This window comes from Macrobrachium rosenbergii, chromosome 50 (genome assembly GCF_040412425.1).
Source record: "Macrobrachium rosenbergii isolate ZJJX-2024 chromosome 50, ASM4041242v1, whole genome shotgun sequence".
Lineage (NCBI taxonomy): Eukaryota > Metazoa > Arthropoda > Malacostraca > Decapoda > Palaemonidae > Macrobrachium > Macrobrachium rosenbergii.
The window spans coordinates 6,978,332-6,999,366 of record NC_089790.1 but is presented as its reverse complement, the minus strand read 5'-3'; the positions used below and the strand labels follow the sequence as shown (position 1 = coordinate 6,999,366).

Sequence of the window (21,035 nt, the reverse complement as noted above, 5' to 3'; positions counted from 1 at the left end):
TGTAGCGAATTATCTATGCTTCTTCTCTCTCTCTCTCTCTCTCTCTCTCTCTCTCTCTCTCTCTCTCTCTCTGTGTGTGTGTGTGTAAGAATTTTGTTTGTGAACGTACCGGCCGTTCCAGAATTTCGTGTTAGCCACGTCAACGTTCCCCTGTGATCCTGTCTCTTGAGCTTAAGAAAAAAGTATGCCATTGCCAGCAGCCTAGTGCAAACGGTGTCGTCAACCTCTAGCAACGTAATTACATTTCCTCTTTCTCTCCTCCAACACATCTAACTGTAAATGCTTGTTCTGTTAATGTAAGCTGCCGGCCAATGTTGATTATCGAAGCATACCATCATGCAAGTTGATGACCGATAACTTGAGAGGAGAGGTGATGTGTGTTCGCCCTTTTTTTATATAGCTAAACAAGTCAGTTGAATTTTCCCACCCACTTATAACACTTAAAAAATTAGATTATATAAATTATTTTTCTGTGTGTGTGTTTCGACATTCATTATCTGTGACGTGTTAAGTAGCTAGAGCAAGATCTGCCTTCACACTTCTATCTACCAGCTTGTTCATTTGAGTTTTTTCTCTCTCAGTGTGAGCGGTCCTTGATTCAGATACTTTGGTAAGACGAGATGGCCCACACAAATTTGTAGCACCCATCATAAGAGGACTGGAAGGAAGAAATTCAGCTTAACTATTAAAATTACAACAGCTGTCTTATTGAGACCTCTTGAAGACGACATTTGACAAGATTCTTAAAACACGGGGATCTATAATTTTCATGTTTCATGAAAAACCCTGGGGTGTTATCCCGTGAATAAACACTAAGATTAAATGTTCGAAAGACCAAAGTGGTCTTATGGTAGGCTATACTTTTGATCATGCAAGGTAATAAAACATCTATTTTACGAATACATGAACTTTAATTGCGCAAATATAAATATATTTTTAGCGAACAATCGATTAAATATTAAACACATTTTCTTGGTATAGGCAAGTATAAAAGCATAAACAAGATTATAAATATACCTCTGTTCAGTTTGTTTGGGTTAGAGAAATAGGAACAGTTTTATTTCGAAACATGATTGACAGATTTGAATCTTAAATAATTTCTTGTACAGTTTCTCAGTCATTTCTTTCAAGTTTCATTGTACGCATTTCAGCAGGTACAAAGGAAATAAAATCTGTAGATATTTACCTCTGATAGCACTATTACCACAAACTCAAAGACTTTTCAGCTAATGACCAAAACAAACTTTCATTAGTAAGGTTGACCTTTGATGAAAGACGTTATGAGCTTCAGCGCAGCCTCTGGTTTATCTTCAGGCACCATATGCCCTGCACCAAGGACTGTTAGTAAGTCTAGATTCTGGAACTGTTTGACAAAACCACCCGCTTTATTGTCTGAGTAGAACCACATTTGTCGTTTATTAACAACCTGTTGAAAGAAGAATTAAATATAAGTACAGAAGGATATTATGGACTGGATGGCTGGTTCCATCAAACCAGGCTGCTGCTGGCATGCTCGTAACTGTGTTGCCCCGCTGGATACCACTAATTACCACGAAAAAAATTAAAAAGAATAGCAGTTTTAAGTTGTCTACCTTGATTTATTTGACTGTTCTTTGATCAGCAGAAATCTAGGAATGGACCAAAGGTTAACAGAGGCAAATCGGTACCCGACCTGTGGCTCTGGCCAACAGCAGAAAACCTAAAACGTAGTAATTATGATAGACTTGAATTTGCATGGCAAGCCAAGATATAGCAACTTTAAGTGGGATGAAGATGGGTGTTTAAGTCCACATGTGGGGTCAATATTCAAAGATACAGGGAATTATTTTCTAATTTCATTAGAGATCTTTTAATGAAATCTTCAGTTATCGAAGCATCTAGATAGGCACGAAAAGGAAAAAATGTTTGGCGATCGCACAATCATTTTTTAGTATCGATTTATGTTACCATTCTCTTATGCAAGCAGTCGTACATAAAGACGAACAAGCACTGGGTACTCACCTCCAAATTCAAGTTTTCAATAAACCACTCAGCTCCGAGGAAGTTGCAGGCCATATCAATGTCCCCACTGAAGACCAAGCCACGAACTCTTGGGGTTAAATATTTGTATTGTTCCTCCATCGAATCGTAGTTAGGGTGGTAATCCACGTAATCGCTACAAAATGACACGACACAGAGAGGTCACTTGGAGTTTTCTTCGGGAATAAGCAATGAAATCATTCCAAAAAAGTTTTTTTTTTAAACAAATAAGAATAAGAAAACAGAATAAATGTCTGGATAGTCATCTGAAATCTATATGGCTGAAGACAGGGAAGTACAGACATAATCTGTAATTTCGGTTTACAGTTTTGGCTTTAGTACGATGTTGCGTTTGAGTTTCCAAAGATAAATATTCTTGCATCAAAATGGAAGTGAGAATTTTCCGGAGTGTTATCTTTTTGACAATTTACAATTTCAGTAAAATGCTTTTCATTCTGATTTGAACTTAGATTTAAGTCTCCCTGGGAAACTGTTTTGTATACATAAGTACTCATATAACTAGGTATGGAAAAGTGAGAAATTAAAGGGACAACAAGTAGCCAGGAAGAGAGAGAGAGAGAGAGAGAGAGAGAGAGAGAGAGAGAGAGAGAGAGAGAGAGAGAGAGAGAGAGAGAGAGAGAATAGTAGTGAATATGCGAGTGGGATCAAATGAAGAATTTAATTTCGTTTCTCTCAACCAACTCATCCAAAACTCTTCAACCATTAAAAAGTTTCTCAGAGAAGAAGAAGAAGAAGAAGAAGAAGAAGAAGAAGAAGAAGAAGAAGAAGAAGAAGAAGAAGAAGAAGAAGAAGAAGAAGAAGAAGAAGAAGAGGCTTACCTGCAAACATCCCATGCTGGGAGTCCATGTTGAACGTGAGTAGCCTCCATGAATTCCGGTGAGTTAATGTAATCGATGACATAGTCGTAGTCAACGCATGGTGGAGTCACTCCAGGGATGTTCACGCTGTGAATTAATTAAATAAGGAAGCTGCAGTCTTTCTTGGAATATAGGAAATCTGGATTTCTTTTGAGACAACAGGAATTTTTTTTTTACCTCATGCAGAAGTTGGGTATCTCCTTTAGACAAAAATATGTAGAATATTGGTCTAATGCTCTTAATTGCTTTTTCGAAGTTTTTTTCCCATAAATATTTTTACATAATTTGAAGTAGCAAACAAACACACGAACATGAGGCTCAAATGCATTTAATTCTGTATGCAGACCTGTTCACGTCGAAGTACTGGCTCATCCCAAGGCCCTTCAGATCAGCCATGTAGCGAGTGAGGAAGGACTGAGAGCGAGTCACACATTCCCCGTATAAGTTGTAGGTGTTGAGGCGTCCTCCGTAGATGACAGAAAATGCCTCTGTAGTCTGCGGCAGATGTAAAGAGATGGTTATTCGTTAAAACGATAATCCTATAAATAAAAGAATCAGCAAGGCAAGAATAGTACTATAATTGCAATGTCAGACAGAATTTATCCTGGCAATGCAGACAAGGTTTGTGATATAAATATGTTCTGCAGTTCACATAACCCAGGTAACTATTGTAATGATAATATGAACAATAAAATTTTTGGAAGGGATTATTACAGCAATAATACAAGCTGCACCCGTCGGGTTGTGGAAATTGCAGGTTTCCTTGCTGGCTATACCTCCCTCACAACAGTTCTTGACCAAGCGGCTCCATAAACTGAAAAAGATCAAAATACAGAGTCAGAGCTCTGTTTTCCTACTCATTATTTCATGAAGTTTATTCTTATTTAAATCTATTACTTTCGTGAGCATTTCGCAAAGATATCACTTTGAGCAAATCAGGAAAATACTTATATTCGACTTTCTGATGCGTCTTTAGTAAATAGGCCTATGTAGGAAAGAGACACATTTAGCTATTAAAGTTGACCATGACTCTGTTAAAGAGAAATGAAACAACAAAGATATATTCAAGAAATGATACTCACCTGTCACCGTAAAGTCCGTGGTAATACCCAAAGAAAATGTTTGCATTATTGCTGTAACGCCAGCTGGTAATACCATTGCCTATAGCAAATCCTTGCAAATTAAGGGGGAAGTCCTCCATTCCTTCAAGGACTCTGATGGTAAGTGTTGGTATATATATTCCAGCGTAGGATTCTCCTGCGAGGAATAATTCATTGTTGCGATATTCGGGGAACTGCAACGAAACGGTGAGAAATAAAAAGAAGTCTTTGTAGTTCGGCTGCTTTATTTTGGTGCAGAAATGATCTTGCATTTCTGTCCATAAAATCCAGTGTCAATTATAAGCAAACTTTCCCAGATGAATTCTTGATAAAGTGAGACGATGGAATTAAGAAATTATTATTAACAGTAGTATCAATTTTTTATGATAACTGACAAAAAATTGTCACCGAGATTTAAATGAGCGAGCAATGCTTCCTTCGGTATAAATGAAGCATTACGCGAAAGCATATTTTTCTCTGAAGCAGTAAGTTGATATTTTGATTAGCAAAAAATAAATGTTTCCAGTTCTCTTATCTGAAATATTTTGTATTTCAGTATCCTCATAGACTAGAGCCCTTTTTGTTCATTTGTCCGCCCTATCAACATGCATTCGACTCACCCGTAGCAACCTACTTAGGGTTGAGTCTAGCTGTAAACTTTGTGACCCGCGGTTTTAGTCACACGAGATTCTTTTATATTTGAAATGTCACCATTATGATGGACAGCTACATGACGACAGAAGTGAAACCATTTCAGCCTGTGAAGATATCAGCTTTTTTTTTTTTTTACCACAAAACATCAATTTCTTTTTGAAGAAGAAGAGTTGTTCACAAATCAAAACAGCGGTTGTCAGTCCATCCCGACATGGCTAAGGGACTTTATTGGTCTTATCGTTAACATACCTACTGATCCTTTATCTCTCTTTATCCGTCGTTAACCCTTCACAGCAAGAAAGCAGAAAACTGGAGAAGCATATCCCTGCCTACCTTATTGGTGAAAAAGTCTTTCAGAGCATTGTAGTTCGACATGGACGTCTCATCATCATCTGTTGTGCAGTTGCCGTTGACGTCATAGGAGTAACCAACGCATGCCGGGGCTTCCAAAAACAAAAGGTTAGCGACCTGTGAAAATACATTGATGATAGTTAGTGGAATCTGAATGGCTTTTAGAACTGACTTTCGAGTATGAATTCGAAACATTCAGAGGCCCCTCAGTTCCAACTTATCTTCGTTATCCAGCCAACATTTCCCTGGCTTTCCTCTTCTTCCTAGCACCTTTGAGTTATAAACACTGATCCACTATTTTTCCGCTATGATAACTTCGTTACCACTTATCTCCACATTTTTTACCCTACTGATGCAATATATTGAAGGCCTAAAGACAAAAACGGAAAAAATTACGATAGTCATCATTTAATAATATTAATCTTAAAAAGACGAAAACCCGTAGATTTATTTCTGGCAAAACTGTATTCAAGATTTGCTTCTTTATAAGTTCTGATGACTTACAGTGTTCCAGGAGTGAACATTTTCAGACAAGGTTTTGCCATCTTTATTGATTCTGTAAGGTCCAAGTTCTGTGAAGAGACCTAACAGAGAAGAGCAGCCAGGCCCTCCATTCAACCAGAGCATCACAGGGTCAGTACTTGGGTTGTTGGAGGATTCTGTGAACCTGCAGAAGATATGGCAGTAACATACAAAGACTTGAGGAAAGAAAAGCAGATTTTGAGTCTGGTTCATTTTTTTGAGCTTTATAACACTGTTTGCATTTCTTAAGATGTTTCTTACAGAATGGTAAATGACGTAAATTATATTATGAAAAAATAATAAGAACTGGCTATTATTCTTACCAGTAATGTAGTTGCTTGCCCTCAGAACCTTTCAAATAGCCACTGTAGTGTTTAAAAGGCAGAGTATATCCAAGGCCTGGTAGGTCGGTGATCTCATCCTCTGCAGGAGCACCTAAAACGCAGTGTATGGCAGCAATGGCCACCAGACCTAGGCTCACCCAAGTCTTCATTCTGAAATAGACGCATAATGATTGAGGAATGGTGCACAGTTTCATATGTGACTAGTCGAAAGGACTGTCATTAATAAAGTTCGCTTTTGATGAAGCTGTAAAATTTTAGAACCACAAAAATGACCAAGAGTTCCAAAGATGTATCACCCGTCAATTTCTGGTGCCGTTCTGTTCTTCACCTTCGTAAGTGCCCTCTCTACTACGCCATCGTCATTAACTTCTAAAGGTATTCTCAAACTTATACTAACCCTTCCAATCTTGGATCAATCAGCTCTGACTCTTTCTATTATCCATATTGAACAAATCTTCACAATACTCGCTCTGTCAGCTCTTCTTTATAAAAAGGATTTTTACCGAACAGTTCCATAGTCTTTGCCATGTCTCATAATTCACCATTTTCTTCTTCATGAAAAGTTTGCAGTCAAGGCTATTTTCTTTTAGTCCTTCAAAGGGACAGTATAACTCATGCTAATACAACGTTCAATGATATCGAAAGGACTAATCATATTTATGTTTCGGAATGTATAATTTAGTGGTTAATATATCGAGTATATCATAGCTCATTTTTGGATGTTTGTGAAAATAATAATCACCTCAGGGACTCATAAACTAGACTTATCTGCAAAATCTCACGTTGTTATTCAGTTCTAAGGCATAATATTCATTATTCTCCAACCCCCCCCCCAAAAAAAAAGCCTTTGTAATTTCATAGCATCTATCATTTTAAAAACTATGTTAACTGACCTTCTATATAGGAGTGTTGCAGCAGAAAACTAGACAAGTAAAAGGAACACCGACTATATATGCAGCTGGCAAATGTATATGAGAGCTCGGTGTAGATAAGTATTGAATTCCCAGTTCCCAAAGGATTACGCAAAATGAGACGGTGGTTTTAAAGACCTTTTTTTTATTATAATTCAATTCGATAAGGGCGTGGGTAAGATTCATCCAGAAACAGCTGTTTTCAAGTGACTTTATATCTGTTAATTTGCAAATAAGTGGGACGGGTAAAGTGTATATCGTTTGGACTTTCCCTTCTGTTAACTTTTATTATATTTTGTAAATGTTAATAATTCCTTGCTGGACTTGACAGCATTATATGAAAACATTCTCTTTTTCATCAATATCTATGCACTGCGTTTTTTTTTTTTTTTTTTTTTTTTTGTATACTAATGTCCCAGCCAGTGGCGTCGCTATGGGGGTTCCTAGCGGGTGGCCCGGCACCCCCAGTTAGATGCTTGGCGCCCACCACTGGCCATCCGAGTTGAAATTCCCTTTGTTGCTGAACTTTAACTCTTACAGTATTTGATATATTTGCATATAGTATGAGTTGAAAATTAATTGGAAACTGAGCCCTATAATTTCAAATACAAGTTTGCTAATTACTAATATATACTGTTATTTTCCTTCATTCACATAGATATATAGGCTACACTCGAGAGTAGTATATTTTACCGATTACAGAATTGGTACATTAGTTTTGTGCAATTTTCTTTGGTCCCCTCAAAAAATATCTTGGCCCAACCTAGGGCCTCCCACACATGGAATGCCAGCTACACCACTGGTCCCAGCAGGTAAAAATAAACCATTGGCGAACATTGACTTAGAATGTTAACATTCTTATCCGTTGCCATGGCTGTAATGATTAAACTTTACTGAAAAATAAATTTAAAAAATAACAGCAACAGGACTCTCGATATACTGCGGTGTATATCTCCGCCATTACCAACCCTTTTTAGTATGTATTTAGTTGTGTATGTGTGTTTTTAACTCAATGTCTTAGGAATGGATGAACAGATTTTGATGGAACTTCTTGTAATGTACTCCAAGCCTTCACGCTGTCGTTCAGCTCAGGGTCGACTCTTACAACAATGGCGCCTATGCAGACATCAACTCTCTTCTATATTACCGACTTTTTTCATGATATGGGTACTATAATTCTAAGGAAACCACAATATTTCGAATAAAAAATTTAACCTAGTTTTAAATTAAAGTCTTGGCGCCATGCGGAAAAAACTTTACTATTTGACAGGTTTTGCGAAAATTGCTATTTTTTTCTGTCGTTTCTTTTTCATCGAGAAACTAAGCACCTAAGCTGACCCTAGGACCCAAGCCTCTCGGGACAGAGGGCCAGAAAGGCCTGATGTGTTGGTGAGGTCAGGTCAGGGAGGAGGTAGTGAGTCTCAGACGGCGGAACTTGAGCGCAAACTGTGGGCTACAACGATCGATGGAGTCATTCGTTCGTTCAAACACGTGACAACAACACTCACAGACATACTCGCTAAAGAAAGTGTCCGCGAATTTCTCTGTCCAGTTTCTCAGAACCCTTGGAAGTGACCTTGAACAGTTTCAGTACGAAATTCAGCCTAACAGCAAGAGAGTCAACTGAGAGAATTCCCATGGTTGTTTCAGATAAGAAAAGGGAAAGGAAATACTTCTTAGGGTATTTAGGACACATTTCGTAGGTTGCATCAGGTACCCCTTACTTTACCTTGCCTGTTGTCCTTATCTAAGTAGGTTATGTGGCTGATTCCAGATGTCTATTATTTCAGTTATATAGTGAATGTGTGTGTGAGTGTGTGTGTGTTTGTGTGTGCGAGAGAGAGAGATCACCTGGGAATTTCCACCTCACACTCCATTTACAAATTCTGTAGGTTGATCGTTAGGGAGTATTTCACCCCTAATTACAGAGAACAACGTCTAAAATAATATTTGTAAAAATGTGATACTATATCCTCAAGTCACGATAGATAATTATGCCTTTTGCGGTTTTTTTTTCTCAGCCTAATTCCTATTCGAAGTTGCTATTTTCAATGAGGCCCCTCCAGGTGTGTCTGTCTTAAAGTTCCTAGTTGTTCTGCGTGATCAGTTTCATTGTTTATGTTTGCTTCTGCTTCTTTGTATTTCTGGCATGTCTGAGTCCTTTAATGTTTAAACCTTCTTATTTTAACATTGCAAAAATTATGGAACGTCAAAAGGCTGTCAGCAGGTGTGCTCTGGTTCCTCCTTATGTGGGGTGAGATTTTATAATGTAAAGATTCTTTACTGGTTTTAGATTTCAGTGTTGCAACATTTTTTTGACAATGATGTTTATCTTCTCCCAGATCTGTATTTCAATTACTGGTCTTATGATATATATATATATATATATATATATATATATATATATATATATATATATATATATATATATATATATATATATATATATATATATATATATATATATATATATATATATATATATATATATATATATATAAATTTATGTATGCATGTATATGTAGGCCTGTATGTGTCGTCTTACCAGACAATTGCTGTTATGAATGTGTGGAGTCTTTCTTTATAACCTTGTATATTGCCTGGAAAGTTTGTCGTTTCACTTTTCTCTTTGATTCTTGTAAATCCCTAGATTTTACTTACTCGCCAATTCGTGATTCATTCTCTTATTTTCCATTGTCAGTAAACTAGTTTTAGTTTTATAAAAACCATATATATATATATATATATATATATATATATATATATATATATATATATATATATATATATATATATATATATATATATATATATATATATAATCTGCAAATGCTTCGCTGAAAAAGTCCTAGCTTCTTCCTTCTGTTTAACAGTCGAGGAGCTGGTCCAAGCAAAACTTCTAAACACCCATAGTTAAATTATCGGTAGAAAAATCTGAACAGTGAGCGTATTTCTAGCTGTGACCATCATATTTAAGCTACTATACTATTTCCATAATCACTATATAAGATTTATTTCCATTTTTTCTTTTGAAGGGTTGCAATATATTTCCATATACGATATGAAAGCGAGAAATAAATCTTTCATGGGCGTTTTCAATTGAGTTTTCCCTAATTGCTTGGCGTTAGGGGGCTTTTATTCAGCGAATTCTATTGATTGCTGAAACATATTGTTTAGTTGCGTTCTGTACAGTAAATATTAAGTAGGGACCGAAACCCCTTCTAGTATTTGCTAATTATAAGCAAAAAAAAATGCCTTTAGCGTAATCACATAATCTTATAAAATTAATTTTATGCAGACTTTGTATGTTTTGTTCCTTTATACATTAAAAAATTGTTATTTTTGCCGTTAGTTCACTACCGTGATTGTTCCTGAACCAGCACCCAAACAAAACACCCGTAAGTTACTGACCAGAGGCTGTTGTTGTTTGTGGAGTTCGGCATCGGACAGTTTTTATTATTTTTAATAATTTGCGTCACAGCGGAGACCACTGGCTCATAGGTACGACTACGCACAATTATCCAGGTATGAAGAATTACTGATGATTTGTATGTGAATATACATATTTTTAAGTATAGAGCGTAAAGAGGGGAAACCAAAAATGACAGGCCTGGCTGTGAGGTCCAAAATGACCCAGGGATTTTGGCGTAAGTTTACGCATAGCTAATGTTATTACTACTCTAACCGGTTATAGCGTGGTTCTTACCATACTTTATAAATAAACCATATATTTTCCTAACTGGTTATACCATCTTTTATGCATTTCTGACCATTATTTTTGATGCAAACCAGTCTTCTTGTGTTTGTGTTTTCTTCTTCCTCCCCCGCCTAGACTAGCCTGTATCCAGCAATTAGGCTAGCCTGTTGTGACCCCGGTGGGAAACGGAGTCGTTTTGATTGGGGAAAACCCATAAGCAAGAGCAATGGTCCAGTCTGAAAGATAGGAAGTTTCTAAAGCTTAACAAAGGCTAATTATAGCCTAACCTAACCTAACCTAACTAAAGGTGCAATGTCCATACCCTCGGGTTAGGGAGTGGACACCAATCTTAATCTGACATATGGCACTAGGAGACATAAAATGTTAAATACAGAACGCCATCCCAACCTAACCTTTTGTACTTTGTCCTGAACTGCTACGAGCCACCCTGTGGGTGGCCCCCTCCCCCGTAGCATTGCGCAGAACATATTCCTTACTTGAGGGTGAGAGGTAGATTACGTAGCAGTAGCTTCTTGGAAGGGATGATGTTACATCCAAGTGGATAAGGTCATTTTACATCTTCTACACGAAATATATCACCTTTGAGCTCCATGAACATATCTTGCAAGGCAGATATTGTTAAATTGAAGAAACTGCCATCCAGAATGGCTGAAGTCTGAAAACAAATAGACATTTTAACATAACTGATGAAGTTTTCATTGGTTAAGAAGATTAAGTGGTTAATATGTAGCAAAACCAAAATAACCTTCCATAAGCATTTGTGACTAGTTTATGCTCTACAAGTGTGCCTGTCATCTCCCAGTGTCCAAGAACTCAGATAGGGATACCTACTACAAAACAGTAATACTGGACTTGAAAAAATTATTGCAGCCTACGCCTCTTTAATAGACAGTATTGACAGACATCTTCTTACTCACAGTCTCCTATATTCCCTATGGAAAAAAATGGCAAAGTGGTCATCATTTGACCATATCTGATACTAGTTGTGGTGTGGACTAGAAATAAAGTATCATTATTATCCTGTAGCTTGTCTTTAATGTGATAAAATTGCTATCCTATTACTATGTTTGTAAATTTGAGTAGGCTAGTAGTCCTGTAAGTCATTTGAGAATAGCTTAATCTGGCTTAGCTAAGGCAATCCCAGTAGCCTATAGGACCTATTATTGAACACAGGTGTCAGTATGTTTATGATAATTTGGTTATTCAATTAAAGAGTATCTTAGGCCTAGCTTAATTTTGCATCAACACAGAATTTATTATTAGCGATGGTCAAATGAGTGGCTAGTGGACTAATTTTTGTTTTTTCCATGTAGAATATGACAGAGCACAAGCTCAGTATATTTGTTTAAAGATTTATTAGACTAGATTGGTAGGCTATCTTTTATCATGCTTCAGTTGAAGTTCCCATAGCTTTTATAGTCTTCCAATTTTCCTTACTGATTTTGGAATTTTTTTAAGACAGTGCATATACAAACTTGATGTCTTTTATATGGGTATACCTCAATGTAGCTGGATTGATGAATGAAGCTTATTGACATGATAGATTGGTGATGGGATTTAGGTGAGGACTGGATGTACTGTCCACCCATCTGACTGTCAACCCTCATTTTTTGCAAAGAGGGACAAACGCAAGGGTGGTTAAAGATGGTATTATTCCAAAAGACATATGGTTTGAATATCTAAGGAACATGAAATTTATCTGAATACAGTATCTAGGAAAAATGCAATTTACCCCTTCGCATGTGTGTTTGTATGAGAATAAAAATTTTATGTGGCGACTCATTCCTTGTAAGGTAATTATTGTTCCTTCCACCTGGAATTGTTAGCTTGCAATTCGGTACATGGGCAGGGGAAAGTTGACTTGTTTTAACCTCGTGGGCAGCCTGGCAGATTCTGATGTAGAGGCTGACAGGGGTCTGTGCTAGAGTGATTTTGAGAGAACTGTCCTTGAGGAAATTTCACTGGAATCTGACTGTCCTGGTGTATAAACAGGAGGTTCAGCTTGGTAGGCAGCAGTATTATTTCAGTTAGCTCCAAAAATAATAATTCTCTACTTCCCCCTTCCCCTGTAAAAGGCTCTGTGCTAGAATGCTAAGACATCTTTGTGTGTACCCTGCTCTCCTGGAGGGAGTGATCATGATCACTGCAACTTCATGGGAGCAGCTGGCCATGGATGGAGTGGGCAGAATGTGTTTTGAGCATACTTGCTCCTTCACGCATGAGATTGTTCTTGGCCAGTTGCCCAGTTCATGTCTTTAGGAGAGATGTGCTCGTGATTGGTCCATAGACTGTTACACACATGACCATATCCCACCTCATTTATCGGAAACCCACCTCTAACTATCTGTACAGTCAGTCCCAGTTGCCCAAGGAAAAAAGAGGTTTTTGACAGGTGAGTGTGCATTTCCTACCAGTCACTTACTTGCCAATAGTTAATTACCTTGTTACCAAGCCTCAGTGGCTGAGGAACTAGTCTTGACCAAACATGCCCCCTCCCACTCTCAGAGAGCAGTTGAGTAGACTGATGCTGTAAAGTACACAAAAGCTGACAGATAAATTAAGTCAAATACACTTAAGTTATAAGGCATATAGGGGCAGTTGGGTAGATGTTGACTACTTAGGGCCAGCTGAGTACTTGGTATTGGCCTCTTACAATGGTACCCAGCTGAATACATGAGCAGTTGATGACATGGGAGCCAACTAAATATGCAGGAGCAGTAAAGTAAATGGAGTAAGGACAGTACTCAAGACTAGGTTGGTATGCAAAGGCACATAAGTGCACAGTAGCATTTGAAATGGAAGTCACAGAACACAGGTGCAGGGGCTTCAACAGACAACACCATAGCAGGAGGGGTTGCTGACAATGGCAATGAGACAGCAAGTGTCAGAATGTGAGCTCACGATTAAATCATTCATAGGTGCATTATCTGCAGTTAGGAACTTATCTTAAGAGACAGAGGAAGCCTTCATCTTGAGCCTGGCCAGGAAAGTCATCTGCTGAATGAATAATCAGAAACAGTGAGGGAGGAATGGGTGGAAAAACTGATGCAGAAGGGAGCAAAGTGGGGGGCGAAGGCAGAATTGGAAGGAGCAGCAAATGAGGTTACTGAAATATCCCCCCCAGGAGTGATAGAAAGAGTATCAGGTAAGGGAGACATCTATGAAGAAGCTTCATTAGATGAGACAACAATTTAGGTGTTCTGATGAGGAATCTTCATCAGACAAGACTTGAAACTTGACAGCCATGATTACAGCACAGTGAGAAGAAGAGGAGTCTGAGGAATCACCAACTAAGCAGCTCGAAGCATTTGTATTTGGGGGTACCACTGCATGTGTATGTCCTTGTCCAAGGGCATCATAAACGAACTGGAAGACTTAACTACTCTTGCCCAAACTACTCTTGCCCACACAGATATGCTGCGGCATGATTAGGTTAATATTCCTCCCCAAAGCCTAGGGCTGGCTAGGTAAAATACTCAGTATCACAAACAAATCACTATATACTAATGGGCAGTCAAAAAACACAAAAATCAATAATGAACAGCTGAGACAGAAAGGAGAACCAAAGGTAAGCCTTACGGTGGACTGATGAAAATACAGATTAATCACTGAGTAACTAAACAAGTCCTTGTGAGCACTAAGCAGTGGCAAAATGTTACACAGTTCTTGTTAAACCCAGGGATAATGGAGAAATTAACCAAGAATTACTGAAAACTGAAAAAAAATGAGTAGTCATAGTAACAAAGTAGTTATGTAGTAAGGCAAAAGATGCTTAAGTAGTAGTACAATGAAAATATGAATTAATGAAAAGAAGAATGACACTGCACAACTGACTATAAAGAATAATCAGCATCGGCTTGGAGGATAGTAAAGTATGGGTCTGGATGTGTAAGGACTTGTCTTATTTCATGATCTATCAAGTTGGTATGACTGGGTCTGTTTCCCACAGAGGCTATTTATGATTAATTTGTAAGGACAGATTCTGATTTTATAGATTCTAGCTTTTCCTGTTTTAAACTTTAAGGTTACTGTAATTTTTTGCTATATGAATGAGGAAAAAATATTTTTAATATTTCAGAATGGATAAAGGAAGTGCATCACAAACTGCTGCCATGGAGGCTTTGGCAAAACTTCGCCCAGATATAGACTTTGCGATGTTGGCCAAGATGGGCGTTACTCTGGATCCTGTCGCGTTAACGAAGCAGCTTCGCCCTGATTTGGATGTGAAGATGATGACAAGTAGTTCTGCAAGCAGCAAGTCTGAGTCCTCCCACTCATACTCAACAGCACACTCATCTCATGGGTCTTCTCATACTTCTCATTCGCACAGCGGAGGTCATCCATCACAGCATTTAAGTAAATCAGATGCTGCTTACTTGGCTAAATTACAGGAGGCAAGTTTAGCTAATGCATTGACAAAACTGGATCCAAACTTGTTAGCTAAACTTGATCAGACAACATTGGCTCAACTTTCCAAATTGGATGCTCCCACATTAGCTAAGCTTGATCATAATACTTTAGCTCAGCTCGTGAAGGCTGACGCTTCAGCAGCTGTGGCTTCCATGTCAATGAGTAAAGCTGATCAAGCAATGCTGGCCCAGCTCTTTAAACTTGACCCACATACCCTGTCAAAAGTTGATCCAGCCTCGCTCACACAGTTGGCTAAGCTTGACCCAATGATGTTAGCGAAGATGGATCAGACAACATTAGCTCAGCTAGCTAAGTTAGATCCTCTTACTCTTTCCAAACTAGATCATGCAATGCTTGCTCAGCTTGCTCGACATGATGCCCAGCTGCAGGCCCAAGCAAGAGCTGCTCTAAGTAAAATGGATTCAGCTACTCTCAATCAACTTTCAAAGATGGATCCCCATTTACTTTCAAAGCTTGACCCAAATACACTAGCTCAGTTAGCCAAGTTGGATGCACATACCCTTTCTAAAGTGGATTCAGCTACCTTGGCTCAGCTTGCCTCTATGGATGCTGTAGCAATGGCACAACTTTCCAAGATGGATCCACATTCTCTGTCTAAAATGGACCAGGCTACTTTGGCTCAACTTTCCAAATTGGATCCACACTCATTATCCAAGATGGATGCAGCAATGATGAACCAACTTTCGAAGTTAGATCAGCAAGCAATGAACAAAATGAATAGTGCAGCTTTAGCTCAGCTGTCAAAAATGGACCCTCACAATTTATCTAAAAAAGACCCTAGTCAGTTGAGTCACATGATGAAACTTGACCATCATAATATACCTAAAATGGATCCCAACAGTTTGGCTCAGCTGTCAAAACTTGAAGCCCAAGCTAAGTTGGACCAAGCTGCATTATCTCAGATGTCAAAATTAGAAGCTCATTCCAAAATGGACCCAGGATCTCTTTCACAGCTCTCAAAACTTGATCCTCATTCAATGGCTAAGATTGACCCTCAGCTGGCCCAGTTAGCAAAATTAGATTCTCACACCCTATCAAAATTAGATGTAAATACTTTGGCACAACTTGTGAAGCTTGACCCACACTTGTTAACAAAATTAGATTCAGCTGCTTTAGCACAGCTCACAAAGTTAGAAGCTCAGCAAATGCAGGCAACTGCTGCTGCTGCTGGGTTGTCAAAAGCTGACTTAGCAGAGCTCCGGAAACTGGAAGCCGAAGCGTTAGCTCGTTTACAACCCTCTGACCTGGATGCCTCTTTGCTCAGCCCAGCTACTGCTGGTTTGAGCACAACCAGCACCACCTCAAGTGCTCATGGAATGTCCAAATATCAACAGTTACTAGCAGTTATTGAAGAAATGGGCAAAGATATTCGGCCAACCTATGCTGGGAGTAAAAGCAGTGCTGAGCGTTTAAAGCGGGGTATTGTTCATGCACGCATACTGGTCAGAGAGTGTTTAATTGAGACAGAGCGTGCTGCACGCACATAGTGGTGCAGTGGAATGATGTCTTTTTCTGAATAATTGGTAATGTATTGGTGTATTGTGCTTTCATTGTAGCATAGTAATTACTTAAAGTTTAAGTAATGAATGCCAGGTTTCTTAGAGGTTTTGAAGACTGTAAGTAACAGCATTTTTCATATAATTAGGTAATAAATTTATCTTAAAAAAACAATGTGGAAGTTGGAATTCTTAGTATAGAGACGTAGCACAAGTATTAGATATAGTTTGCTGTTTGTAGGTGACAGGAAGAATTTCTTGTTATGTTTTAAAGACCTGTATTGCGATGTTATCATTAATGGTTTGTTTTGTTAATTATGGAATTTCAGTTGCAAACAGCAAAATATTTTTATTCATCATACATATACTAATAAACTCTTATGAATACCATATTGTACTGTACATGTTTTATTATTTTCTTTACATAAGAACTCTTTTGGAACTGCATTGGTGTCTTGCCAAACAGTGTTTTAAGAAATTCATGTAATACTGTAGACTGTATAATATTTATTACAGATTTAGAATAGTTAATGTGAGGTGTTTTTGGTTTATAACAGTAAATAAAACTTTACTGGGATGTAATGATTTATTGCTGTTGATATTTACCCTTCAGACAATTGTATGTTTCTCATCTGTAGATGGTAAAGGCACTCCTCTCAACTTGTCTCCCGAATTGTAAAATTAAGAGGCTGAGTTATATTTAACACTATCAGTCTCAAAATCTGTAAAACAAAGGTGTATCTGAATTACCAACTGTAAAGTTTTAGTTTGCTTTCATGACAGCAAAACAATTATTTGTAAGAAATCACCACTATACAAGTTGTGTGGTAAGATACATATGGACTGAGGGTTGTGTAACTTGGTGGAGTGTCAATTGCAGAGACCTATCAAGGAACTGCTAGAAAATAATAGTACCCTTGTTACCAGGAAAGATACAGCTGTCAAGTCAGAAATACAGTACTGTAATTAGTAGCCATGAAAACTCCCACAAAAGGAGGTCTTTATTTGGACAAGGAGCTCTTGAACCCCTAGAATTCAAGAGGCTGTTCTCACATCAAAACCAAATGTCCTTGAACCCTTGTTTATTCCTCCCACTTCTGTCAAAATGTTTCCATTTTAGTAAAAGTGTAAAGATTTGAAGCTAAGACTGTTTTTTTTAGATTTAAAGCTAATGTTGGGAGCTGCTGTAGAATCATCAGCCACTCGACAATTAAGCCAGACAACAAATATGACACTTCATACTTGTATCCGCAGGTCTGAGCTATCCTTTATAATTTGTTTTTGAATTACAAGGCTTTGTATTGGTGTCTGCATTTTTTCTTATTTGTCTACTAATGTACAATAATTGGGGAGATAATGGCTTTTCTGTAAACATTTGGTGCTTTGTGATGCATTAATCAGCATCAGGCTTTGATGCATTGCTCCAAGTAAGGAGGCCAGCAATGGAGACTCCAACTTGATGGAAATTCCTTGTCTGAAATTTTTGATAATGCAGACATTCCTTTACTCATCAGTTTCTTAAAAGACATTGTGGTTTTTAAAGAGATATGATTACTTTTTATAATATATTACCCCAACATATTTTTTAACTTTTATATTCATATAATTGTAGTTTACCCAGTTTATTGTCATTATCATTTTATTTTTTTAATATTTTAACATAACTGCAATGAAAGGAGTATGAGTAACTTGATGAATGCTGAATGAAATGAAAGTTTGAAAATTGTTCTTCCTTTTACATTGTCTCATTCCACTATTTTGTCATTTTAGTACTGAATGGTCTGTGGATCCCAGTGCTTGGGCTGTGCCTGAAAATTCCATACATCCCTATTATGCTTGAGCCCAGCTAGTTGTATTGCTGCAGTTCTCAGTTTAAGAGTAGGAAGGAGACTTACTGGAGGCACCTTTCATTTGTTTCTTGAACAGAGCAATAAACTTGAACACGTAAAGATATCCAATATTAAAGATTTTCAAATTTTTTAAAAATTTGTAAACGCATGTGTTAAGGACAAATCACCAGCTGAGCCATATGACTTTTGTTGTAGATAAGGATGATATAAAGGAGACTGAGGGCTGCTTCTCTTTTGCAGACCAGGCAAAAAGCAACTCCCAAGGACCCCTTTCAAACAAGTCCTTTGGGATACCAGTGTGAAAATAATTAACTACAATATGAAATGTTCTGTTGAACAAATTCAATAATTCTTGTCTATGAAAATGCTTACAGTACTGAACCTATTAGCTGAAGGAGCTGGACAACAGTGGAACAAGTGTATAAAGCTGAGACTCGTTTTAGCAGATTTTCAGCTTTTGTAACTTCTGTTGTTTATGAGACTATCACATTGGTTGTAAATGTTATGATTATAATTGTCATTTCATGAATGAGTATACATTGTACTTGCACAACACACCTGTAAAGTAGTATGAATTTTCAGAATGATGTGCGTGATTTTTTCCCAGAAGTAAAATTGAAAAAAAATGTGAAAAACCAAGAAAACTTAACTGGTATGTACTACTTGTGAGGAAAGAGGAAAATAATATGAGCAAAGCAGCCTTTGATTTTAAAAAGTAGGCATCATCTCACAAAATGGCATCATATGAGATGGTACTGTACATAGAAGGGTTTCTGCCTAAAGTTATAAGTGACTCACAAAGCCAACTGCCTCAGAATTTAAAAGCTCCCCCAAAGTGAACTTTATGAATTTTCTTGGAGATCTTGCATCTTTGCCCGGATACATCTTGCACTTTCAGTATGCAAGTTATTTCACAGTTCCTAACATTACCAGATATAAGAAAACATATGTAATTAAAGTACATGATTAGCCTCATCACAGTGCTACAACTGTTATGTGTAAATGATGACATAATTAGATAAAGCTAGGTTTAGATTGAAAAATGTTTGTCTCATCTAATAAAAAAGCGACTCTACAGAGAATTTGTAACCGCCATGTTGCTATAGACTTAACAAAGATAAAGAGCTATGCAATGTCAAATTGACTCTGAGAACTCGCAGATGTTCTCTCCAGTGACTATTACATCCTATAGGGAGGTGCCAAAAACACATCAGAGATCACCAAAATTGGGAAACATTGCTATAAAGTTGGAGATTGCTTGTTTTTACCCATCAAGGAAATATAATTATGCTTTGCAAACCACTGTACTATTTACCAACCAACTGTTTTCACCTAATATTGTATGTTTGTAAAAAAGATGAAAGTACATGTAAACACATATCATTAAATTTGTATAGTGGATAGAGTTTGTCTTAACAAAACTTGACATTAGTCATACATAAAGTATTTAGCCCATGAATTTGTTGTTGCTATTATTATTGTAAGTTGCTGCACTGGACTGTGCCTACTGGAATAAGACTGCGATTTGTGGAGCACATTTAGGTGCACTCTGTATCCAACATTCTTGAAAGTGAGGATGATGATGACCCTTCCATGTTGAAGGGCAGTAACAGTTTTTAAAACATGTTAGTTCTGCAAGCATTTTGTTTAATTCTATTTTTATTCTGTTCTCTGTGCAAATCTGACAGAAACATTTAAAACCATTTCATTTGAGCACCCCATCCCACTGGGTATTTCTTGACTTTTCATTTTGAATCTGAATGATCATCTTGGTCCCAGTGGCTAGGGGTCAGCTCTAGATATCATCAGGCTTTTAGCCATCAGAAAAATAAAAAAAAAAATTTATGTACGTACCTGTTCCTTCGTGTTTACAGCAAGGTGTGGCAGTTGGCAGAGAACTCTCTTCTGATGAATATCATTCTTGGTGGTATGCCTGTCACCTGTTTTTGTGTTTTTGATAATTTTTGATAGGTATTTCCTTACTCATCTTATGCCATGGAATAATGGTGATTATTTTACAGGGATCTGCACAGTTGACTTTTGTTTATGTTTTGTTCTTACTTAATAATTAACAGATCTTTTGACCATGACCCGACTCCATGGTTTTCTGTGCATAGGTAACATTACACTCAAGTCGTTCTGAAGACCTTGTTTTTCAGTTCAAGCTCAAAAGACATAACATCTTAGCCAGAAAAGTTGTTGATTTTCATTCTCAGTTTTTTTTTGTATATATAATTGTGTATTTATATATTATTTTGTAAACTATTTATATATTGTTATTTATATATTATTGAAGGTTCTAGTGTTACATCCCTATGGGGTGAGGGTGGGGTGCCACTTGCTGTATGTCTTGTGTGACACTCATTGTTACTAAAGGGTCTTTGCTTTGCCATTCATTCCCTGAAATGTTATTTTTACTTAGTTGACCAACTTCGACTATATGTAGCTAATTTTTCCCCTTGTTGAAGAAAATATTGTTCAGGAGAACCTGATAAGGTTGTAGAAATATGACTCCATGGTCTTGTTAAACTAGTAGGTATTAATAAATTCCATTATAAACTTTGGTTGCATCGGTAGAGTTGATTTTATGTCTATTTGTATTCTTTTTTGCAGAACAAATCACCCAAGAGTTGCCTTATATTCATTCATAATTCTCATATTTGTCGGGTGTAGATGCATGGCTTATTCTGTATGAATGCATGCACGTTGAAAAATAACTCTACTTCTATTTTCACAGTGCATGGTGCTTTGTCATGTTGCA

General features: G+C 37.3%; 2 protein-coding genes across 2 annotated transcripts; one reads left to right on the top strand and one right to left on the bottom strand.

Annotated features, from left to right (window-relative positions):
- Nucleotides 1–891: 891 nt before the first annotated feature.
- Nucleotides 892–6,896, bottom strand: LOC136832564 (lysosomal protective protein-like). Its single transcript, XM_067093579.1, has 10 exons — nucleotides 6,762–6,896; nucleotides 5,848–6,018; nucleotides 5,507–5,669; nucleotides 4,985–5,119; nucleotides 3,980–4,191; nucleotides 3,612–3,711; nucleotides 3,244–3,392; nucleotides 2,859–2,984; nucleotides 2,002–2,155; nucleotides 892–1,426 (listed from the first exon to the last, which is right to left on the bottom strand). Exons 2-10 carry the CDS (start codon nucleotides 6,015–6,017, stop codon nucleotides 1,250–1,252), a joined length of 1,386 nt encoding a protein of 461 aa, XP_066949680.1. The 5' UTR covers nucleotide 6,018; nucleotides 6,762–6,896; the 3' UTR covers nucleotides 892–1,249.
- A 3,250-nt stretch (nucleotides 6,897–10,146) lies between these two features.
- LOC136832562 (uncharacterized) lies at nucleotides 10,147–17,001 on the top strand. Its single transcript, XM_067093578.1, has 2 exons — nucleotides 10,147–10,304; nucleotides 14,576–17,001. Exon 2 carries the CDS (start codon nucleotides 14,577–14,579, stop codon nucleotides 16,413–16,415), a length of 1,839 nt encoding a protein of 612 aa, XP_066949679.1. The 5' UTR covers nucleotides 10,147–10,304; nucleotide 14,576; the 3' UTR covers nucleotides 16,416–17,001.
- Nucleotides 17,002–21,035: the final 4,034 nt, after the last annotated feature.